This window comes from Onychostruthus taczanowskii, unplaced genomic scaffold (assembly GCF_017590055.1).
Source record: "Onychostruthus taczanowskii isolate IOZ18803 unplaced genomic scaffold, ASM1759005v1 scaffold111, whole genome shotgun sequence".
Taxonomy (NCBI): domain Eukaryota; kingdom Metazoa; phylum Chordata; class Aves; order Passeriformes; family Passeridae; genus Onychostruthus; species Onychostruthus taczanowskii.
Window position 1 is genome coordinate 1,637,802 of NW_024497741.1, and position 22,884 is coordinate 1,660,685.

Sequence of the window (22,884 nt, forward strand, 5' to 3'; positions counted from 1 at the left end):
TGGTGCCAGCTTGACAATTATTACATTTCCCAAAACTTCAAGGCAAGGACCATTCCACCAAAAGTCTGACACTACCAGATGCACAGTATACAGAAGTGGCCATTTACTGAACTAGCCAATCAGCAATTACAGGGAAAGGTGGTTCTGGGCGGCCGCGATTGCGAAGGATGAGTCTGGACTCTCAAATTCTCGGTCTTCAGTTCTGTTTATTATCTCTTATCTACAAAGTTTTCTCTTTGCCCAGCCGAGGTCCGCTCAGCAGGACAGTCAAGTGCACTCTCCCCCACCCACAGGGCGGCTGCGTCCCCCATAGTAAAAACTACGTGTGACATATCTACCTTTACTTCCCAATACTATTCATCCCTATAGACAAGTGCACTTTCACCATGAACCAATCTCCAAGTGCCAACATCACCACACAAAACGGAAGACATGAAGAAGAAAGAAGAACACAGGACCACGCCCTGAATCCTCCATCTTGCCCCCACGACCCCCCTGTACCCACTTTTCCAAAACTTATATTTCCCTCCATAAAGGTATCATTCACACCCAAGAAGCTCTCATTTCCTCCCTCACAGGTTCTTCTCCTTTTGATGGATCGAAATCCAACCACCAAACCCTTTTGGCAGCATTCCAGGGTTTCCGAGCCCCCCAGGGGCTCCCCTGGTGTCTCTGCACAACCACAGTGATGTGCTGAGATCCCACACTTAACAAAATATTTCTGTCAGTTTACTTGCTTTCTGCACAAATTGAGATCACTTATTCCCCCATTCAATAGGTAAGTGCCCATGCAGTACTTCATAGGACATGCCTTCTGATCAGAAAAAAAAGCTACTCAAGAGTATGGCAATACTACTATTACAGCAATGGGAAAGAAAGACTGCATGAAAAATTTAACCTTTCCACTGGAAAAACCACACTAAACTGACCAAAAAAACCTTACAAGCAGTCACATGGTTAGAGTAACAAAAAACCCTTAAGAGCAGTCACATGGTCAGAGGGAGCAATGGCAGGCAAGAATTCCTGTGTTTTGCTGTTAAAAAAAAAAAAGCCACTGAATAGATTGCTTTTTTCTTATATCAGAAAAATACTTACATTGGCTTTCCCAAAATACAAAAAATGTATAGCTTACAACCAAAAATGTTAAAATCAGATTTTAAATTCCAGAAACCACTCTTAGAACTACTTAGAACAACATTTCAACTTCTGAATCTAGCTGTTGACATGCAGCATCAAAGGCTGAATTTCAGGGCTTTCTGTATTTTTGTAATTTCTACCCATACATTCGTGTCAATCATCTGCACCAGTAAAGCATATTTCCCTGCAGCTCATATATTATGCTCTTGTCATCAATACACATCAATATGTGCAAATCTCAGACATGAAAAGCAGAAATGTCAATTTTTATATCCCTCTCAATAAATAGAAACTCATGGGTTTGAAAGTCAGTCCTTCAAGCCAAGCAACTGACAATGTCACCAAGGCAAGAAAACTTTCAAAGAAAAATATTGAGGGTTATATCTATTTCATGGAACAAATACCTTAGAATGTGCAGAACAAAGATGGTTGACTTTGAATGCAACTAAAATAAAGAAGTCACTACATCACCACTCTTCAAAAAGAAATCCCCCAAGCCTTTGGAGATATGCCACACCACACAAACTCACAGACTCCAAGATTGCTACTGCTGCAGATTTCTTTGGAAAAAGAAAACCCACAATGAAAACAAATCCAGATCTTGCAGAAACTCTTTCTCACAATGTCCTTGTGAAACCATCTTTAAGTTAACCTTCATTCAAAATCTTTGAAAAAAATTTATACCCAAGTCAGTTTGAAATATCAAATTGCCTGACGCAGCAAACTGAAGCGCTGCCTTCCAGCCTTCTACCACCCAACACACATTCTCACACAGAATAATGGGGGGGGGGGGGGGGTTTAAGACCATTACATTCCTTGTATTCTGGTTACCATCAGCATAGCTTTGTGCCACGCCTTCTCACCAGCAGGAAAATAATAATGTTATTTTCCTTTGTTTCTGAACTTCCCCCTCTCACACTGATTTGAGGACTCACTCTAAACAAGAAGGGGTCAAAATTATTCTTGTTTTATTACAAAGTTTTTATAACTCCCTCCTCAGAGGGTAGTCTGCGCTAGGGGCCAAAAATGTCAACAGATAAAGGGAACTACAACAGGAACTACCCAGGTACTTAGTTGGAGCAGTCTAATATTAGGAGGAAGGGAGAAAACAACAGTCAAAAGGGACAACATGGTTACCTGATGCAAAGAAAGCCAATCAGCACAGGAGGTAAACCTACTCAGCAACCTTTATAAACCTAATCAAAGCTCCCTTCCTGGAGCAGAGCCAATGATGCACCTTGGTACAGGAACAAACTAATCATCTGAACACTAAACTGTTTTTCAGTATCATGTTGAAAATAAACATTAAGTTGGGTAGCCTCTGCACAACTTCTGTATAATAATTCAAAGAAAGCCTACTAAACCCTACTTGAATTTCAAGCATTTGGCTACACACCGAAATTTGTTTATAGTGACAACTGTATGTGGAAGATGCTGTTCAGTCTCTGCAGAAGAAAGACTTTTTTATACAGAACAACATGCTCCATCAAGAGCTACCAAGAGCTACTTATCTCCCAAAGGTTATCACTCTCTTTAACTGTCAAGGAAAAGAATAGCATATATTAAAATTTCATTCCTTTTAATTCACACTGCACACTGAGGAGAGGAAAAAGAGGGGGGAAAAAAAGAAAGGACTGTCACATTTTTAATTAAGTCCACTTATGCATTAATCATGACCATATGGTTGTGGTATTATGCCATGAAATAGTTCAGTAACAGTGCATTTCCTCCAACAGACAAAAATAAAACAAAAATGACCTGTACACGTGGATTTTATTCTACTTCCTCAGCCCTTTACAGAGGGTTTAGAAAGTCCTTATCCTTGTGACATTTCAGGTCAACATTTCTCTGGTTTGGAACACATATTCAACTCCAACTGTCTAATAACCTAAGATGAAGAAAACAAGGTGTTGGTCTGCAGTCTTATGTAAAGAATTGAAGTCTCCAACAGCACTTTTGCCTCAAACTGTAGCCCAGAGTAAATGGTGATTTTAAAAAAAGCAATGAGACATTTTGCTAGTCCCAAAAAGAAACAAGCTCCAGCATATCTAGGAAGTCTTAAATTGTAAACAGTACAATGGCAAAAATATCACAAGCAGATTAAATTTGCCTTTATTTATAAGACATAATACTTTCCACTTTCACTCAAGCAGACAGTTTATAAAGTAAAATAACATGCTTACATCAAATGGTAAAAATATTTCGGAAAAATGGGGTCTGTTATTTCTTGTTGCAATAATAGAAATCTCCATTCCAATTTCTTTTACAGCAACGTGACAAGACAGGTTTTGATTTAGGAAACAAAGGTGGACAGAGAGGGATGCTGAACATGCAACACATTCTGAATTAGTGCATCTCTAAAAAGGCAGCTGCAAAATAGAGCCTTGGCAGACCAACACCATTGTGAAATAAACAGCTTCTCTCAACGAACAGTCCAAGCATACCACTGAAGTAGAGTTGGAAAAACCACATTGCAAAAATAGCAAACAAGTTAAAATTTGTAGGTACCCAACCCCAGAAAAAAAACTACACTGTCAATTTAACTTCCCTTTTGTAACTGCAGATCATCCCTCAAAACACCTTCTGATCTCTTTGGAAATAAGCTGAAGTGCAACATTAAGACAGGCACTGACAGTGCTAGAGCCAGTGCCTGTGACTAGCAGGAGCGATGGCCCAAGCAGAAAGGAAGACTGAAAAACAAGTTCAGTGCCAACTGGTTCATACCACACAAAGACACTGAATGCAGTGGAGGCCACAGGCAATCCATGCTCCAGAATCTGATGCACTGCCAGCCAAAAGTTACTGCAAGTTCTCTAAGAGCCATCAATGCAAAGAAGGGACATATACTCTAGCTTTAAAGATAACCTAAATCCAGTATTTCAATAGCTGGAGTCACAGGGATGGCTACAAAGTAAATTGACCCTTCTTTTAAGAGATTTCCAATACCTTAGTTTTGCCAGTTGTGAGTTCTCCCACCCAGAGTATTTCCAACAGTCTTTGTAACATGATTTGTGGCTACACAAAACCCAGATTTTTACAGATTACTGTGACTTGAAAGTTTCTTGGAAATTTATCCATAAAAAGTAGGTACAATCAAAATGATGTGGTGTCCTAGGATCACATACCATGACTATCATATCTTAGCTTGGATTTGAACACTCATACACAACATATTTATATATGAATATTAATATATGTATAAATATTAACATATTTCATTTCTCTCTATTCATGCCATTCTTCAGAGCTGACAAAAATGACACCATAGTACTATGACAGACATGGTTTCCATTTCTAGAAGACTCTTTCTCTGCTAATGTAAATCTGAAGGCAGCTGACAGTCTGAGAAAACCCAATTGTCATCATTAAAATCCAAACGTGACTGAAAAAGAAATAAATCAATTGTGTTGTCAAGAAGTGACAGAATGGTCAAGCAGAGGAATACAAGAGCCCAAACAACCAAACAAATGTGAAGAGAACAGCTTTCCACTCATGTTTGGTCTGAACAGAAAAAAGCTGCCTTTGCCTGCAAGCAAACTTGTTAAATAGGTATACTGAACAGCTCAGTCTGAAACTGCTTTGCTATTCTTAGCATGGAGATTATTTATTGTTTTGTGAAAGTGAAAGCTAAGAGAATTTAATAGAATAATTAAAATTAGATATTGCTGCCATTAGTACAAATGAACATCAAAAACACTCTGCAGCATGGTATTCTCCACAGATTTTCTTCAGTTCAACTGGATTTGACTTTCATGCAGAGTGCAGATAATACAGGCATGGTTTTATACTAACAGTAAGATTAGTAAAAACACATTTGTTCTCTTAGGGCTTGTGATGATTTTCTGAGATAGACAAAAGGAAAGTAAAAGGCTACACATCTTTAAAATACCTTTCTTTTTTTTATGACCTGCAGCTTATCTTCAACACATTACTTCCTTCGCCACACAGGATGCATCGTTGGCAACTGATGAAAATTATGTACAACAGCTACTAAGCCTTTAAAACAAAGTAGCAGCCTGTCTAATTATCTCTCCCTTTTCTGTTGCAGAACACAAGTAAAATGTCCGTGTGTGCCAGATACTATTAAAATTACTAGATTCCTGCAGCCCTTCTTCCTTCACAGAAACACTGGGTTTGGGCATCAAAAATAGAAGCAGCCAGTTCCCAGATAAGTTACTTACTGAAATATTGAGCTTTCTTTTCATATTCTACCAGGATGCAATTATTTAATTCTTAAATCTAAGATCATAAGAGTTCTAGTTAGTGGAAAATAATCAAGGCTCCATCTAACTTTGTCTTTTTAAGCTCTTGGTTAGACAGTAGATTTTCCAAGAATGCTTCTTTTATATTCTTTATTGCATGGCAGGAATATGCTATATCAGTATCAGCAGCTTTCCATTCTTGCACAGAAAAAGAACAAGCAATTTGTTTACACAGTACTTAATTTTCAACTATGATATGAAAAGCAAAGCTGCTAGAGATTCAAATACAAACCCAGGAGCAAACCCAGGAGCCCACAGAAACTGGGCAAACAGAACCAATATAATTTCTGCTGTACATATTCAGTTCTCAAGGGAGTAAGATGGCAGGTTATGTTAAAGTCACCTCTCTTATTTGAATGGGCATAAGAGCTAGAACTGCACTTCCAGAAAAACCATGCAGAATCAAGTTAACAGCTGAAAAACTACACAGTGCTGCATGTGAGATAGGCTATACTAACCTAAAGTATTGAGGGGATTAATCTTCAGGTTAACGCGGACATGAAGACTTGACATTTATGCATAATGGCACTCAAAGAAACAGGAGGAATGTAGCCCCTACCATGTTATGCTTCTATTCAAAGAGTACAGTTGGTACCATTCCCATCTCACCAGTATTTCTATCCATTTTAATATCACTGCAGTAACTGGAAAGCACTGCTGTTCACTGGCAGACCTAGGAAAGCTTTGTTTTCTCCCTTCCAACTCAGGATATTCTGTGGAAGAAAAGAATCAAGTGCTTGATCATTGTACTGGGGCAAATAATAGCATTCAGGCATGCAGCAACAATTCTGACTTCCAAAACCAGAAGGGAAGCCAGTACTAGCACTTCCTATCATTCCATTACCATTTTCTTCACTGTTTGTATAATGACAAAAAACCATTCAAATACAGGAGGAAAAAATTACAATTATTGTCTTAAACTGATAAGCCAGAAAAAGAAGCCTAAACCATGTCACAAGAAAGCAAACATGCTGCCATCCCAGCTGCTACAGCCTACTGCCAGTAAGAGCATGAGAACAGTCTAAATGAAAACATCATGCAGCTGCCAGAACAGCAACTGACACGCTTCCAAAAAAACTCTCCCATTGGAGACTCTTCTTCTGACAAAAGAATTCAGTGATAGAAATTGGATATTCACAAGCCCTAGCTGATCACAAAAAGCTTTTTAATTATTCTGATAAGATGCTTATGTGAAATCAGGTTTTCCAGATTGATCATTTAATGCTTCCCCTCTATCACCTTCCTCCAGGATAGGGAGTGCATTACTTTAGCCTACAGAACACAAATGCAGACAAATATCTCCAACTCACTTGATATCAAGCTGCGTTACTGCAAAGTTCATAAACCAAGCAAGAATACCGTATGAGAAATATGCTCAGTATTGTATGAGAAACAGCAGCAAACAAATTATCAGTATCAACAAGAAGGCCACTGTCTTTAGTTTTAAACAAAAAAAAAAAACCCAAAACACTGAGAACAAAAGTCACACACACATTTTGCCAAAATGACTTCTACATCTATCTTCATTTGTATAATAAAATAGAATCTCTACCTAAAATCCTGTTTAAACTAATTACGCTTAAAAAATACACACCATGTGCCATGAGGCTCTGACAAAGCATTAGGACACTAGAAGAGGAAATCAACACAGTCATATAACTAAGGGAATAACCTATATAAATATATAGCTAACGATAAACTCAAAATAAGATTTATAAGACTCAAACAAAAAAACTATTAATAATCAAAGCCAACTACAGACATTTCTTTTGCATACAAAAACAAGTGCTTAAAGTCTTAAACTCAGATAATGTCTGTGGAATATTTTATAAGAAATTGCCTTCTTAACTACAGCACGGCTCTAAGCTCCACCAGTCACATCTTTTTTTAAAAGACGACAATGTCTTAGAAAACTATCAAGTACCTATACCCACCACCATCCAACATTTTGCTTGTTCAACATTACAAACTCCCTTTCATCACAAACTGAGTCTATTAAAACCAACACTTAACATAGTTTTTTAAGTCTCTACAAGATTTTACCAAATCGTTCAAGTAAAAGCTCCCTTAAAAAAAAATCTTCAAAGCAAAACTGAGAAAGCAATCAGTTTTTACATCAATTTTCTTCCATACTTCTACATTGGAAACTTATCTCAGAAACTGGGATAACAACATCATGAGATGACAGCCACAATCACAATTAATTTGAACAAATACCATGACATTTCCAAACTGTTGCCTGCCCCTGAGCTGTAAGCTGCTCTTGGAAATAAACATTATAATACCACAATTCTAAACCAAACTGAGCATGTGTGAACTGAGGGTTTCAAAAGCAGTCAGCATCGACCACACTAAGATTAGACACTAGACATGGTTCCCTGCATAGCCTGACTACTGTACCACCTCCAGATCCATACTCTAGTAAGCTTAGCAACAAGCATGAGGCCCTATTGTACCTCAGTGCTGAAGACTGAAAAGCTTGAGCTATCTTCTCCATATGACATATAACCTGGAACCTGAATTTCTTGAAGTCCATTCAATTACTCAGACTTAATCAATAAAAGCCAATTATCTAATAAAGTTTGTTGAGTACAAAACAAGTCTAGTTTTGAGCAAAAGGCCACAGTAAGAGATAACCACATGAGAATTTCTACCATATGATCACAGCTAACACTCACACTCAGGTATCTAAATCCTGCTGGGAATAAACCCTTTTCTAAGTTCATGGTGTAGAAATAACCTATTAAGATCATTCAATCTTTGACACAATAGAACCAGGACTCTAAACAGTACTACAACACAAACAACATTCAAAAGTGGTGTTATCTTTTCACCACTCTTTCCAATACAGTTGAACAATGTTTACAACATCCAAGCTTACCAAGAAAAGGATTACTTATACAGAAACAACCTAGAAAATGTTATCTGAAACTGTCAAAATATTTTCTACATGCTTAACTAAAAGAAAAAACAATTACCAAATCTGAAACATCTGCAACCACTAGAGAATAATGAAAACAAAAAAAATTTTTTGCAAAGTCATACACCATGATAATCCATGTGTATAAAATCAGGTTTTGCCCAAGTTTTTGGCTCTTAGAATTGCAAGCACATGAGAGAGAACATTAAATGATTGCAGGCTGATTTTAACACCTTGATTTTCTCACTATTGTTCCCAGGATGCAAGAGGCATTAGTTATCTCAGTAGGTAACCAAAATGGATTTTTAAGCAAATAGCTTTTGCTTTGTATAAAGACAGATATTTTAGGTCTAGGCTAAATCAATCAAATCAAAATCAATCTCTTGCTTATTTTTACTAGAGAATATTCAGAAAGCATTTGAAATAACTGAGAAATTGTACCTTAAAAAGAGATATTGCACTCTTGCCAAGCCTTTCAGAAACCTGATAGTCATTGCAGAGAAGTCTTTCAAATTATTTTTTTTATTCTCTGATCAGTGTACATTTTGCCCTAACATATTTCTAAGTCTTGTGATAACTCAGGGGTGGTATCAACAACCAGTCACTCAGTTCAATCTTTTCCCTAAGAATCTACCAGGCTAAACAACACTTGCACTTATATCTCTAGAGGGAAAGAAGTTGCCTGAAAAAAGTGCCCTCAGACACAGTTTTTGCTGTACAAATAAGTCAAGTCTCTCCATCACTTTTTGAGCCTTAAGCATGAAAGCTAAGAATGTAAAGAAGTGCTGATGTTTGCTAGCCCAGTGCCCGCTACTTTTCATTTAAATACTTCTTTCAGACTCCGAATGCCTTTTAACTTAATTGTCAAGACCTGTAAATTCTTAAGACATACTTATTAACAGAGAGCACACAGGTTAGCATATGTGGTGGGGACATTGTCTTTGACAGATATCTATCACATTAATAGGTTTTAAGAATGATTCCTAAAGGAGCACAGAATCAAACTCCAACTCTCTCACCAGGTCCTTACAGCACTTGCTACAATTACTGTTCAGCCACAGCACTTTCAGAGTATACTGAAAGAAACGTACACACTTCTCAGTGGGACGAAAAGACTATTTCCTAAACTAAAACTTTAAAAAGCAGTCAATAACATAGTGCATATGTGTTGTAACTATTCCACGTGGTGGAACAGTCAGTTTGATGTTTGTTGAGTCTGAATGATATAGCACATCTTCATTTCAGTGGCTGCTGGCAAAGCAACACATTGTGTTGTGAGAGCACAAGTCAGAGGACTAAAGATCAGCCTCTATTTGCTCCACTCAGGTAGCGCTAAGGCTGCAATTGATGAATGGTCTGCCACAGCAACAGGAAGGACTTTGGTATTCCACTGTAGCAGGAGCCATGCACCACCCATAACAAGAACTTATTACGCTGTCTGGACAACATATGCAGACCTAATTTTATGACACAGTGACACACTCCAGCAGACAGATTCTGCAATTCCATCACCCCTACGCTCTTGGTAGGCACACCTATCACAGCACTGGTTTTGCCATTGGGGGGGGGGGGGGGGGGGGGGGTACCCAATATTGGAACAATGTAGCCTCCAAGTATCAAGGCTGGTCCACTATGGGTGTGTACCCAATATTGGAACAATGTAGCCTCCAAGTATCAAGGCTGGTCCACTATTAGTTGGGAGCAGTTTGCAACAAAATGAAGTACTTTATGAGCACAAAACTTTCCTTTTCCTTACCAAGGTCCCAAGAGAGTCAAAGTATACTTGAGTGAACAGACTTTTCTATTTCACATAAGAGAAACAAGAAAAGAAAAACCAAGCAACTCAAAAACCTTCACATCACCAAAGCATATAACCATTAATATACACACACTCGCATATTTATTGACCATCTGTAAACCAACAGGCCAGATACAGAAAATTTATTTTAGTAACAAATTTTACCTGTGCTCATATCTCCAAGGTGGCTAAACATTTGGAACTTAATACAAGGAGAAAACATTTTTCTGGTCATCAAGTCATAGCTCTTTGAGAATTCATACACAATAGCATTAGCTGGGTGCCAATTCTCTGCATAGTCTTTCCTTGGCCAAAGTCCTTTTGTTCAAGCAGATCTGTTGCTCAGTACAGGCACTTTGATAACACTTGAACTCAGGAGAATCTCTAGTTATTCTCTGCTCCCTAAATAAAGGCCCCAGCTTTTATGACAATTTTACAGCTTCAGAAAAGTTATTAACAACTGAACTTGCAACCTTTTCAATAGGCTCTTTTTTTCCATACAAGACCACAGCTACAAAGAAGAGAAATCCAAATTATTGCCTTTGATGTGCACTACATAGCAATTTCGGAGATGTATGGAATGCTCTAAAATTCAAACTTGCTGTTCTTTTACTATCCTGTTCTTTTCCATTTGAATTTCACAAGCAAAGCTCAAAACTAACATCTATCTGCACAGTCCCTTTACACAAATGTGCTCCTGTCAGCTGATGGAGCTTTTTGAACTAGCCTGTTCTGACTTGTTTAAAACACAATACAGGTACTCTGAGCAATTAACAAAACCAGTGTATAAAACAGGGATAGTGGAAAAAATTAAACAGTTCAGACAGATGAAAAGTAAACAAGGAAAAAAAATAGTCTTGATAGTAATTTTAGCAGGCTACACTGGAAGCCAAGCCAGGCTACACTGCAAGCCAAACTAACAAGTTACCTTGGTTTTGCAGAAGAAAAACAGCTTTTAACATTCAATGTGACAGACCCAAGAAAAAAACCAAACAACAACAACAAAAAAAAAAAAATCCTATCTATGAGTTTAAAATATGCTATATCCCAACAGGGGATTCAGTTTATAGAAAAGAAAACACATGCTGATTTTTTTTTTAACTTTCTTGATCATGAATGACTTCATGTGACACAATAAATAGCAGGCCTGCTTAATTAATGGTAATAACACATGGTTAATGAACATTTAAGTGAATGACAGGTAAACACATACTCTGGATATGTCAGTAAGATACAGGTATACAAAAAAAAAAAAAAAAATCATTCTCCAAGTAATGGAGGTACAGGAAAAAACATCAGACATTCAAATATCTTCACTTCCACTTATCAGAAAAGGTCCCCTGTATGAAGATTCCTGTGGAAGAACTTTACAGACTTCGAGGGAACATGAAAGGTTCAATTTCTCATGTTAGCTAGATTCTCTTACGCCACATCTTCAAAATTCCAAACACACAAACCAAACATTTTGATGTGGACACCTAACTTTTTTCCCCATCTTCCCTCCTCAATCCATCCCTTATTCATTTGAAAGCTTAAATGAAAGGGAACAGCAGAAGAGAAGAGAGCACCTTACTTAATCCAAAACAAACAGCATGAAAGATTGCACCCAGGTTTTAAAATTTATATAGCTTAAGATACCACCACTTTGCATTACATGCTGGCAATATGCAATTTTAACCACCTGCTTAGTGTTTCCTTCTGTAACGCCCACACTGATATTCCATTTCCACAATATCCTGATATATTCGGGCAATGACATTCAGCCCCATATTCCTGAAAAAACTGAAAATGCCTCACTGCTTCCTGCAGATTCATTTTTAGAATTCAAATGATTTGCCAACACATGGCACTGCCGACATATTAGCAATACACATCTTCTCCTAAATCCTAATAAAAATCACATTTAGTCACAATTCTACTGTTGGGCAGGGAGTTAAAAAATGTCTGTACACCACCTGGCTATGTATTGTTTTGTACCACTATAGCTTAACCACTGTCAAGAGTAGGTTATTTAAGAAAACTAAGCAGACCAAATTGACTTAAATCATTTGCACTGACCTAATTTGAGCAGTTTCCATTCACAGGACTAACTGTGTTCTAATGTTTTCTTTGCAAAGTGATTTACCTTAACCAAAAGTACTGTATATTAAATTTATAAATTATATGTAGCTACCAAAAGCCAAGCAAACCCATTTTCTAGGCTGCCTGGTAGAATTATTTCTAAACAGCTTCTAGGCATGCAACAAGGGTCACTCTGCTGGGACACCCAGCTCCAGAATAGAAGAGACACCTTTGTCTTGTAGTAGAGTATCATTGCAAGCAGCTTTCCAGCAGACAATACCACTTCTCTCATCGGACATACCATCATTTTAACCAGCAGTACTAGTTATGCACAAACATTTAGACAACACATCAGATTGAAAAACTGAAAAGGACAGGCGAGTCAAAAGAGGAAAAAATGATAGGATGTCCAAGAAAAAAATGTAGAATTCTCAAGCAATTTTGAAGACTAAGAATTAAGTTTGCTAAGATTTGTTTACACAGTTTATATTTTTATTCTAGACTGGTGTAAAGAATAAGTGAGGTAGCACCATTGAGATGTATCTTGTAATTTTTTTTTATTTCACATAAAGTCATATTGTGCTTTTTCTAAATTAGAAAAAAGTGCTATTTTTTATGTTGTATCTTTGGAAGTGTCCAGAACACGTGGAAAAAATTACTGGCATTTATTTGCAATACACCTCAAATCACAAGACTAATGAGACAAAAACAGGTAAGGCCCATGCACAATTAATTAGTGGACTACCTAATTTTTAAAATGCATCCGTCAAAGGACATCACTACAACTTACAACCTGTGTACCAGAGATTCCAGAGAGCAGCCAAGCACAGCAGCAATGGAACAACACAGAAGCACAGCAAACCACTACAATACCCACATGAAAGTGAAAAGTAATGGGAAAAGATGGTTAACTACTCCATTTGGTATTTAACTACCAAAGAAGTCATTCTTGTTTCGCCAGACCCTTCTACCTACGGCCCTGCTCTACTTCTGCATTTATGAAACAAGCAGCTAACAGTAATCCAAGAGCCATAGCCTCTGTATCACTCATCAGTTTCTAACCTAGCAGATTGCAGAGGACAACACAAGTCTTCTAAGCAAAGAACTAATTTCTCAATGTCAACAAACAAAAAAATTTCCTCCCTTAAAAAAGAAGAGGAAAAGAGAATACTGCTACAGACCTAGAGACTGCACAGAATTTGCAATAGAACCTTTTCACTGCACCCAAAGTTAAGTTTTATGAAGTAATCCATAAAAATAAGTGGCTGAATTGCCAAGATAGTAATTTAGTCAATTGACATATGTTAGATTAAGAAAATATACATGTATGACATTTACATTCTAGTGAGAGGACAGATTTATTATTGAAGTGCCTGGGCATTTAATCTCTTTCCCATTCATTACAGAATCATATAAAAGAAAGATCTATTAGCAGAAACTGTTACCTGTTATAGAGAGGAACATAATTTTCTATCTCCTTGCACCTTCTAGGAAGCAAATGACACAGAAAAGGACATTATGACAATTTGACTTTTTTAACCTCTGATATCTTCACTTGTCTCAAGATCAAGATATCAGAAATCATATTCAATGCCACAACACCTAAGGGAGTAAAGTTACATTAAAAATGATGCAGCAAAGTAAACAGTATTTAGAAATTAAAGCAGGCAATGCCTTCCTGTGATGAAAGAAACCAACAGAGTTGAAGTTTAACCCCTTTGTTTCATATAGCTCAAGAGAAACACTCAAGGTACACACAAACAGACTAATGAATTAAAGTTAAGACACATTTCCTTTCCTTCTTACTTAAACCATCAAAAAAGCATTTAGGTACACTAAATCTGTAGTTTATGCAGGAAGAGAGGAAGACTGCTATGTGTGCCATTACGTACAACGTCAATAAAAGCCTCCTTTACCAGTAATAAATAGTAAAGGGGTCCCAAAAAAAAACCCAAAAAGGAAAAAAAAAAGCTTAGTGTATGCTGAAAGAAGTTATTTTAAAGTTTTACCCATACAGAACAAGAACTTACAAGGCTTGCTTCTTCTTCCCCTGCTTTACCCAGTGATTGAGAAATTTTTAATCAATTACATACTCAGTATGAAGCATCACCCTTTACCTTCATTTATTTCACCTCAGCTAGCTCCAGTACAGTCACCTATCTAAAGTCTGCTCCATAATAAAGAAAAAAGCAAAACAAAAAAAGGGAAGAGATGGGAAAACTAGCACTATGTACAGAATAACCAGTTCCACAGGAAAAGCCTGCCTCCTTGTGGCTCAACTAGCCCTAAATTAGATTTCTGCAGTTCATTCCATTACACCCAGTAAATCTGGTGAGCCAAGAGAGTAACAGCCTTCTACTTCAAGGCAGTTTGGGGTTTTGGTTTTCAGGGGGGTGGAGTTGGTGAAAACAAAAAATGTTTCTAAATGTAGGAACTACCTGTGAAAGTGATCCATCGTTCCTTACCAAAATATTGCTTTTGGCCTTCTCCTCTAGACAGGGTTGAAGATGACAGATGTTCGTTCCACTCAAAAACAACTGAGATTCTTTAAATGGCAACAAATGCAAAAGCTTGTCAGCATGCTGGCACCTAAATCCAGAAGGCTATGAACCTCGGTTCAGCTGTGGCTTAACCTTGCAGGCCTCTCTGGATGCCTTAGCTTTCACCAGTAAATCCCCATTCTGCCCACAGATCTCCTTCTGGAGATGCCTCTGAGGATTTCTCTCTTGGAAGCAGCAAAGCATTTGGCAGTTTCAATAAGATGCAAACCTTCCTCTGTCCAGCCTGAAGGGCTCAATTACATGGAGCTACTTTCTTAAAGCCTAGAAGAGCAAGTTCTTTAGAAATCAGCTGGAGTTTTTGGCTGGTTTTGGTGTGGGGTTTTGTTGCATTGGGTTTTTTAATTTCTTTTTGATTGCAATCCAGTCACTCTATTGTGCAAGAGCTTAGTGGTTCAACAACTTAAAATCTGTGTGACAAATATACAAATTCACACCAGTCTTAGGAGGGGATCACATCAGGATAACTTTGGCTTTCTAACCATCTTGCAGAAGCTGCTCCATTTTTATGCAAGTCTGAGACAGAGAGCATGAACTGCTTTTGCTCTGGGTTAGGAAATTTATCCATGAAAAGGGCACTTCCAGTCTTCACTCCAAAGGCTTTTTAATATAAAACACATTTAGTGAACATAAAAGTAGACCACATTTTTTTTTTTCAGTCTCACAATTGTTAGGCTTTCACCTTGCTCTCTTCTCTGTCACAGCCTCTGTATTGGAACCATTTCTCCAACCTTTAGACGTGAATCAGACTCACTCTTTCCAATCTACAGATCAGTGATCCAGCTGGAAAGGAGTCAAATGAACATGGCTCTCTCATGTTCACAAAAATTTTGATTGGAGATGCACTGGAGGGAAGAAGGGGAAAAAACCCAAAACCCTTCTGTCCCCTTCAATCCCCTTGAAGTAAAGGCTTTGATTCTACCCTGTTCTTTTCAAGCAGACATTTTTTTAAAAAAAGTTGTCACACACTGAATTCCAGATGTGAATCACTTCTTTCTACTACAGTTTTTATGCCTAGGTCCAGAATGAGAAGCATTGTACCCTTTTTTTTTGTTGTTGTTGTTATTATATACACATTTACCAGTGAGATATCTTGTGCTTTGTGTGCTTTAGACTCTTTCACGCCTACTCAGACCCTAACAGGTCAATATACTGCACACAGAGCTGTGGATTGCACCATTGTTGAGAGGGGCCAAAAACTTTATCAAGGCTGTCCCACATCCTGCAACATCCAAACAACTTCACAGATCTTATTAGAATGATTGTAAATGAAGAACCAAAATAAGCAGGAGCTTAAATTAACTCTGACACTACCCTAATAAGAAAAGCAAATTAGAAAAAAAAAAATCACTTTTTTCTCTTACTCAGGTGCAATCCTGGCAGAGAGCAAACACCTTCAATTCTACTGAAGAGAAAGAGAATTGGTGCTGTTCAACACACCTCACGACTGGGTGCCAAATCAGACAAGTCCAGTATGTCTGAATAACACATAGGTCTGTGAATGGGGGAAAAAAAAAAAAAAGAATAAAAATATAATCCTTATGGAAAACCACATTCTGTTTGTACAACCAGATCTGTAATTAACGCGCAAATTACTTAGACAAATGATGAACTATCCCCTCCTAGTTTTTGTAATTTTATAGACTGAAAATAGCAGAGACTACAATTTATTAAAAATTGTGTTCTCCTATAAGCAACTGTTTCCATTACCTTGAAATAGTGGGCAAGTAAAAAGGACTACATGAAGTCATACACAGCAAGAAATTTACTACAGCAGGGTTTCTGCTCATTAATTTAAGACAGTTTGGTTTTTTTTGCTTTACACCAGTGTCTGACACTAAGTTAATAAGCCTTTTATTCTGATTCAAAAAGCTATTTCACTACACACCTCTTCCTCTACTTACATTTGCTAACCTATGCTGAAGCCTGGGATTAAATTTTATGCTTCACTGACAGAAAATAGAATCCTAAATCACCAATCCACATATAATAGTTAATTTCCCCACTTGTTTCTTGTTTTCACAGTATCTACTTACTTCCTTACCACAGCCTTACTTTAAAGTTTTGTATTTTTAAACACAGCACTGGGCTTCAGCTCAGGTCTATGAAATGTCTCATTTTCTTGAAATTGTTCCTTACTAAACTTTCCCAACTACCCAGACCAGTAAGGTTTACTAAATTTTGTGCAGAATGACACCAAACAATGCTACCAAAGCAAGTAACTGGTTCATTGATCTCTTAAAACCATAATAAAAACTGCTACTAAAATCAATAATAAACAGCAACAGGTTCTACCAGATTAAACATCAGACTCTTGCTCAGAAATACTGATTTCTTTCCTATTTTATTCTCACCAAGTCTTCTAGGTGACCTTGGGCAAATGACTACCCCCACACTGCATTTTCCTCAGCAGTAAAAATTAATTGAACAGAATTGCAAAACTGTCTGGAAACTCCAAATGTAACACACCATAAGAGTTAAAAATATATTTCCCTATCTGCAGATACATTTGCCTTGATAGCTTTTCTTTATCCCATTATATAGCAGCAGTGTAAGATTGCTTTTACTTTCTAAAAACACTCTGGTGGTTCTTCAAGAAAGGCTTTAGGCTACTGCCTTACTTTCACACGCTTGATCTATTTCTGCTATTGTATCTACTTTGAAGGAATGGGAGCTTGTAGGTGGCAATACATACTTAGACTTATTCTAATATATTACATCAAAAGTCACTGTTGAACATATTCCTAAGGTACAGAGACAATAAAAAACAGGACAGAGAGGCAATTATCAGTGAGCAGTGACTCATTCTCTAAACCCTTGCTCACAGAAGTAGCCATCCAAGTATTTGCTTCCACAACCCGACACAGGAACAAGTCATCAGCGTTTTTTTTACAGGGAATATATACATTAATGAACCAAACTGCATTAAAGAAACATAAAAATATTCCTTTTTATATATCAGCTAGACCTACAAAGCACTACTTTTCATTTAATAGGAGGCAGCAATTCATTAGCAAACAACACCGTTCAAGTGTAGCGCACTTCATTCAATTGCCCTCTTCTGGGTTTTTTGTAAAAAACTACACAATAATGCTTTACACCTTTCCTATTTCAAAATAGAAGGCTTAAACAGCAGTTTATAAAACTCTTGATTTCACTAATCTTTATTGCAGGCGAAATACCACAAAAAAAAAAAAAAAAAAACACTTAATTTTTCTAAGCAGAGATAGAGGGAAGTGGCAACTTTGTCCACATCATGCCACAAAACCCCGTTCTGATTGACACAAACGTGAACTGTGATGTGCTTAACTTCCAGCTGTGCTCCTGATCGATGAATTACTACAACACCTAGAAAAATCTATTTAATAACCTGATGACCAGAATACTGAAAAATTACTCATGTATTGTCCGCAGGGAACTTCTTGAACATTAGTAACACTCGTAACATGAGCTGCTATAAGAAGGAAGAGACAGACCTTCCACGCCACAGACATAAAACATGACAAATCCGGCAATTTCCTGGAATATTGCAAAACTGGTCGGAAAACGGTACCCTCCAGACACAGCGCTAAAGAGAAAGGAAAGCGCGTTGCATCCAAAGGGAAAATGCATTAGCAGCTCGGATCCTCGCGTGCTCTCTAGGTGGGAACACGAGCCCAAAGGACTCCGGTGCCGGCGGGGAATGCTGAAGGGAGCAGACGCTCTGTGCCGGGAGCGGAGCGGAGCCAGGCGGCCCCCCCCCCGCCCCGGCACGCAGCCCCGGCCCTCCCCACACCAACTTCCCCCGGCCCGGGACGTGGCCGGCTGCAGTTGGATAAGGAGCGACGCGACGGGGCTGAAATCGGTCTGAAGTCCACAAAGAAGCCATCTGCCTCCGGGAAGCGGGCTGGAGAAGGGCGGGCTGGAAGGGGGAAGGAGCAGCCCGGGGCAGTTTCACGCCGCCTGCAAGCGAGCGGTCGTGAACAGATGCCCCCGGCCGCCGCCCCTGCTCCCAGCCCGAGGGCCGCGCAGCGCTGCCCCCCGTCCGGCCCGCGCCGCCCCGCCGCCGGGGCAGGGAGCGGGCACACCTTCCCCGGGCTGAGCTCTCACCTTCCTCCTGCCGCCTCCGCCGCCGCCGGCCAGCGCGGCGCTGCCGCCCGAGTACATGTAGTAGGCGATGCCCAGCACCCAGAGGAAGGCGAAGCAGAGCAGCAGCCGAGACCTGCGCCGCATCCTCCCTCCCGCTCCGCCGCCAGGCCACCAGGAAACGGCCGCCAGCAGCCGCCGCCTCCGCTCCTGCCGCCGCCGCCGCGCAGGGTCAGGGGGCAGAGGGCGAGCGCCCGCCCCCCAACCAATCCCGCGCCGCCCGGCCCCGCGGGGGGCGGGCCGGCTCCGCCGCCGTCGCCATGGTTGCAGTACGCCGGGCCGCCGCCTCCGCCGGCCGGGGGGCGGGAGCCGCGCCTCGCGGGCAGCGGGCGAGCGGCCCGGGGGGAGACCGCTCCCCGCCCTGAGGCGGCGGGGCACCGCGGGACTGCGCGGCTGTGCGGGTCTCTCCTCCTCGGAGTTGTCCCACTCCCTTCCTGCTCATACTGGCCGATTACGCGGAGACTCTCGGTACCGCAAAAACTCCAGACTAGCCCCGGTCCGTGCCCCGCACTCTCCGCCTGCCGTAGCCCGAAGTGTCCGTGCCGGCTCTCCTGCAGCCGTGCGCGGGGTCCCGGCGCAGCTGGGCCGTGGGCAGTGCCGCAGCGGCACCTCGGACATGAGGGGTGCTCCGGGCTTACAGCGTTTGGTAGTGGCTGCGCCCTCGTTCATCCTCCAAGGACCTCGTTCATCCTCCAAGGACAGCGCTAGTGTGTGTGTCTCACCTCTTCGGAGTTGTCTTGCTCCCCTGATCATATTGGATGATCACATCCCAAGCCCCCACAAATTCCAGACTGACCACAACACAAGTTGTGTCTCTGACTCTTTTCAGAACGGAAAATGTGCTCTATGAAGGTGGTGTCCCTGAAGTCATTTGAGGTAGGTAGCGAGGCAGGTCTTCATTATGCCTCAAAGGTCAGAAAGCAGTCTTGTCAGGACATGTCCACTACTCTCTGCATTACATTTTTGAAGAGATTTTTCCATGGCCCTATGGGACACACCGAGCACCTGACAGCCCACCACCCCACTGAGGTCACATACCTGCTCTGCTTGCACTTTTGAAGTCACCACTACAGCAGTGCCCAGTCTGGAACCACTAACACAGGCCTAAAGGGATCTCTGGGGGATTCTGCCTGGATCTTCCCAGGAGGGTGACCCACGTTAGGCTCTGCTCTTAAAGGCTGGTCTGTCGATATGGAGTCATTGCCTGGTAAAATTATCTTTCTTTCTACTTACCCAATTCCACCCTTGAACACCCCACTACAGTGCCACTACTTCAATGACTCTCATGTGCACAGCTCATGCTGCTGTTATTCCAATGAGTTTCCTGTTGTTTAGCATTTGCTGCTATCTCATCCCACTGTGAGATATCAAGAAATGAGAACACCAAACTAGCAAGTGACACATTCTCTAACCATTAAAAAGCACCTCTATTTCAGAGGCTCAATTTCAACTCAAAGAAGAACATTCCTGGTTTTGAAATGTTTGGGGTCTTTTCTGTCATCTCACTGTGTTCTATCAATAGACTGTTGTACTCCGATGTGTTCTGACTGTACTCCACATTTCTCCTTGTCTCCACACCAATGTCAGGCCTCTGCCAGTCCAGCCACACCGGTGGCTACAGAGCCTCTGTAGCAGACTGCTCACCAAGCTGGGCCAGGATGTGGCCAGGGGGTCTGGCATAAATTCTGTTACATAAGCAGGAAAAGATCCAGCAGCTAGAAGAAATGGCATCAAAAACTCACCTGTTCACCAGCACAGTCTGTCCACTGACAGTCTTATCAAGAAGGTGAATTGTGTCAGTGTTGGCACTGCCTGGGCAGAAGTTGTCTGGCATGCAGAGATTTCAGGGAATAACTGCATACCTTCCCACCTGCCAGAGCACTCCTGGAGAGATAGCATGGGTAAAAAGACAAAGGAAGGAATCCCAAATAAGTGTCCATTATCCAGGGAGTGTAAAACAAAGAGATTGATTTCTTCAGAGCAAATTAATCTTTCAATAAACTGAGCATTATGAATTTAGTTTGGAGGGAGTTGGACACAGACACCCAATTTGGGAAAAATACAAGTTTTGGAATCAAATAGCTAGCATCTATTTGAAGTGACATACACTGGAGAGTATGGGCTGCCAGGAGACACACAGATGTTCTAGATGAGAGTATTTGATTTATCCAGAGTGTGTTTGATGCAAGTGAGAGCAGTTTCTCCAAAATCACTGACTGTGCCTGCATCTAAAAAGACACATGCACACACGTACACATACAAACACACCTCACTCCAAAGCTAAATTTCCATTTAGCAAATAACCATTCAGCAAGGTTTTCTATATCAATCAGAGGACTCAGCTACCCAAGCTTGGGAACATCCTGATAAACTCCTACTTCTTGAGCTCTACCGTGAGATGGAGAAGTAACTTTCCTGCTGCTGGGGGATTCCTTCACTGGGCAGATCTGCTGAGGGAAAGGGTGCCTTGCATGACATATGTCCCCACAGAAAACATCATACACTTTCATGTGCTAAATGAAGTCATAATCCTATTTAACTTTACAAAATCTGCAGACCGCTTAAACACCTTACAAAACCTAGAGGAACGCCCTTTTCATAGTCTTACATATCTTGGATGGTCTTCAAAGGTCTCCCTGCAGCCGCAGGTATTTTCAATGATTTTAGCAATGTGCTTAGATAGATTTTTTCCCTTTCCAGCAAAATTAGCCAGCCATGCATGTGCAGAAAACTCTTCTATAGCTTCACACTTCACAAGCTTATCGAAATAATCCACTGCACATGCTCAACCACAGTTCTTAAAGGTTTATAAGTCAGTCAAATCAAAACTAATCTCTTCTCAAACAAGCAAATACACGCCTACTTCAAGGAAGGCTGTTTCCATGTCAGAGTTCATTTTTCAGCCTTCTGCTGATAAATTACAGAAATGCTCAAAAAAGGTTGTAAGAGTCTATTTAGATCAAGAATTTTTTTTTCCACTCTCCTGATATTCTGAACTGGCTGAACCAGTTTTGTTCAAGTCTTTCCAAAATATTCACATTTGGACAAAGTCCCAATCTGGCAGATTTCATCCTGAATCATTTATATTTCAGAGACCACAGAATACACAGAGGTTTAGAATGGAAAATATTACATTGATTTAACTCTAGGAAAAGCTGCCTGTTCTATTACAATGCATTTGCATACAGATATCTCTTTACCTCAAATGTCCTAACATGTTTAGTCAGCAAAGAAAAACAGAAAAAAAATGCACTTCAATTAAAGGAAGGAATTCAAGAAAAATGTAAGATATTTTTAAATTATTTTCCCAGTGCATTTCAAAAGAAAATATTAGCATATTTTAAAAGCAGCATTGCTAGAATGGTTCACAGAATATAAATGCTTCTGTATCAAGCACAGCCCTTTAAACAAAAGAGATCAAGCATGTGAGAGTACAAATGGTAGTGAAATTTGCAGAAGGAATCATCAAAACTTTGCTTTTGATCTGCAATGCAGACACCTAGATTTGAGGGACAGAATTCCAATCGAATTAGCTAGGGTGTAAATCAGAGGGAACATCACTGAACTCATATGAGAGAGGGTACATAACCAGCCACAACCATGACCAGACTAATTTGGACAACACAAAAGTTGCTTATCCTTTTCTGAAGTTATGTGATCTAGTCAAAGGTGAACAAATCCTTCTGCAGGGCAAATGGAAAGCAGTCCTCACCTTCAGGAATAAGTGAGTCAACCTCTTACTCATGCTAGCAATCTTGTCCTTGCAAAAACAGGATGAAGGATTTTCAGACCAGGTCTAAAACACAGAAAATAGGTTTAAAAGACTTTAAAAGGCAAAATATAACTGATCAAGGTGTTGCAACCTCTATGATACATGGAAGCTAAAATGTAGGTGATACAGTTCATATTACATTCTTTCAAACCTATGCAGTTATGTCACAAAGTACATAATTTCTCCTCTCTCATTAGAAAGATTACTTGTCAGCCTAATGTAGGTTGTTTCATAACACAGAAATCACACAT

At 39.9% G+C, this 22,884-nt stretch overlaps 1 protein-coding gene across 1 annotated transcript in view; it reads right to left on the minus strand.

Annotated features, from left to right (window-relative positions):
• Nucleotides 1-19,018, minus strand: part of GALNT2 (polypeptide N-acetylgalactosaminyltransferase 2) — an 89,711-nt gene extending 70,693 nt beyond the window's left edge. Inside the window, exon 1 of the mRNA XM_041424171.1 lies at nucleotides 18,826-19,018. Coding sequence (XP_041280105.1) covers nucleotides 18,826-18,948 — 123 coding nt within the window. The 5' untranslated portion in view covers nucleotides 18,949-19,018. The remainder of the gene's footprint in view (nucleotides 1-18,825) is intronic.
• Nucleotides 19,019-22,884: the final 3,866 nt, after the last annotated feature.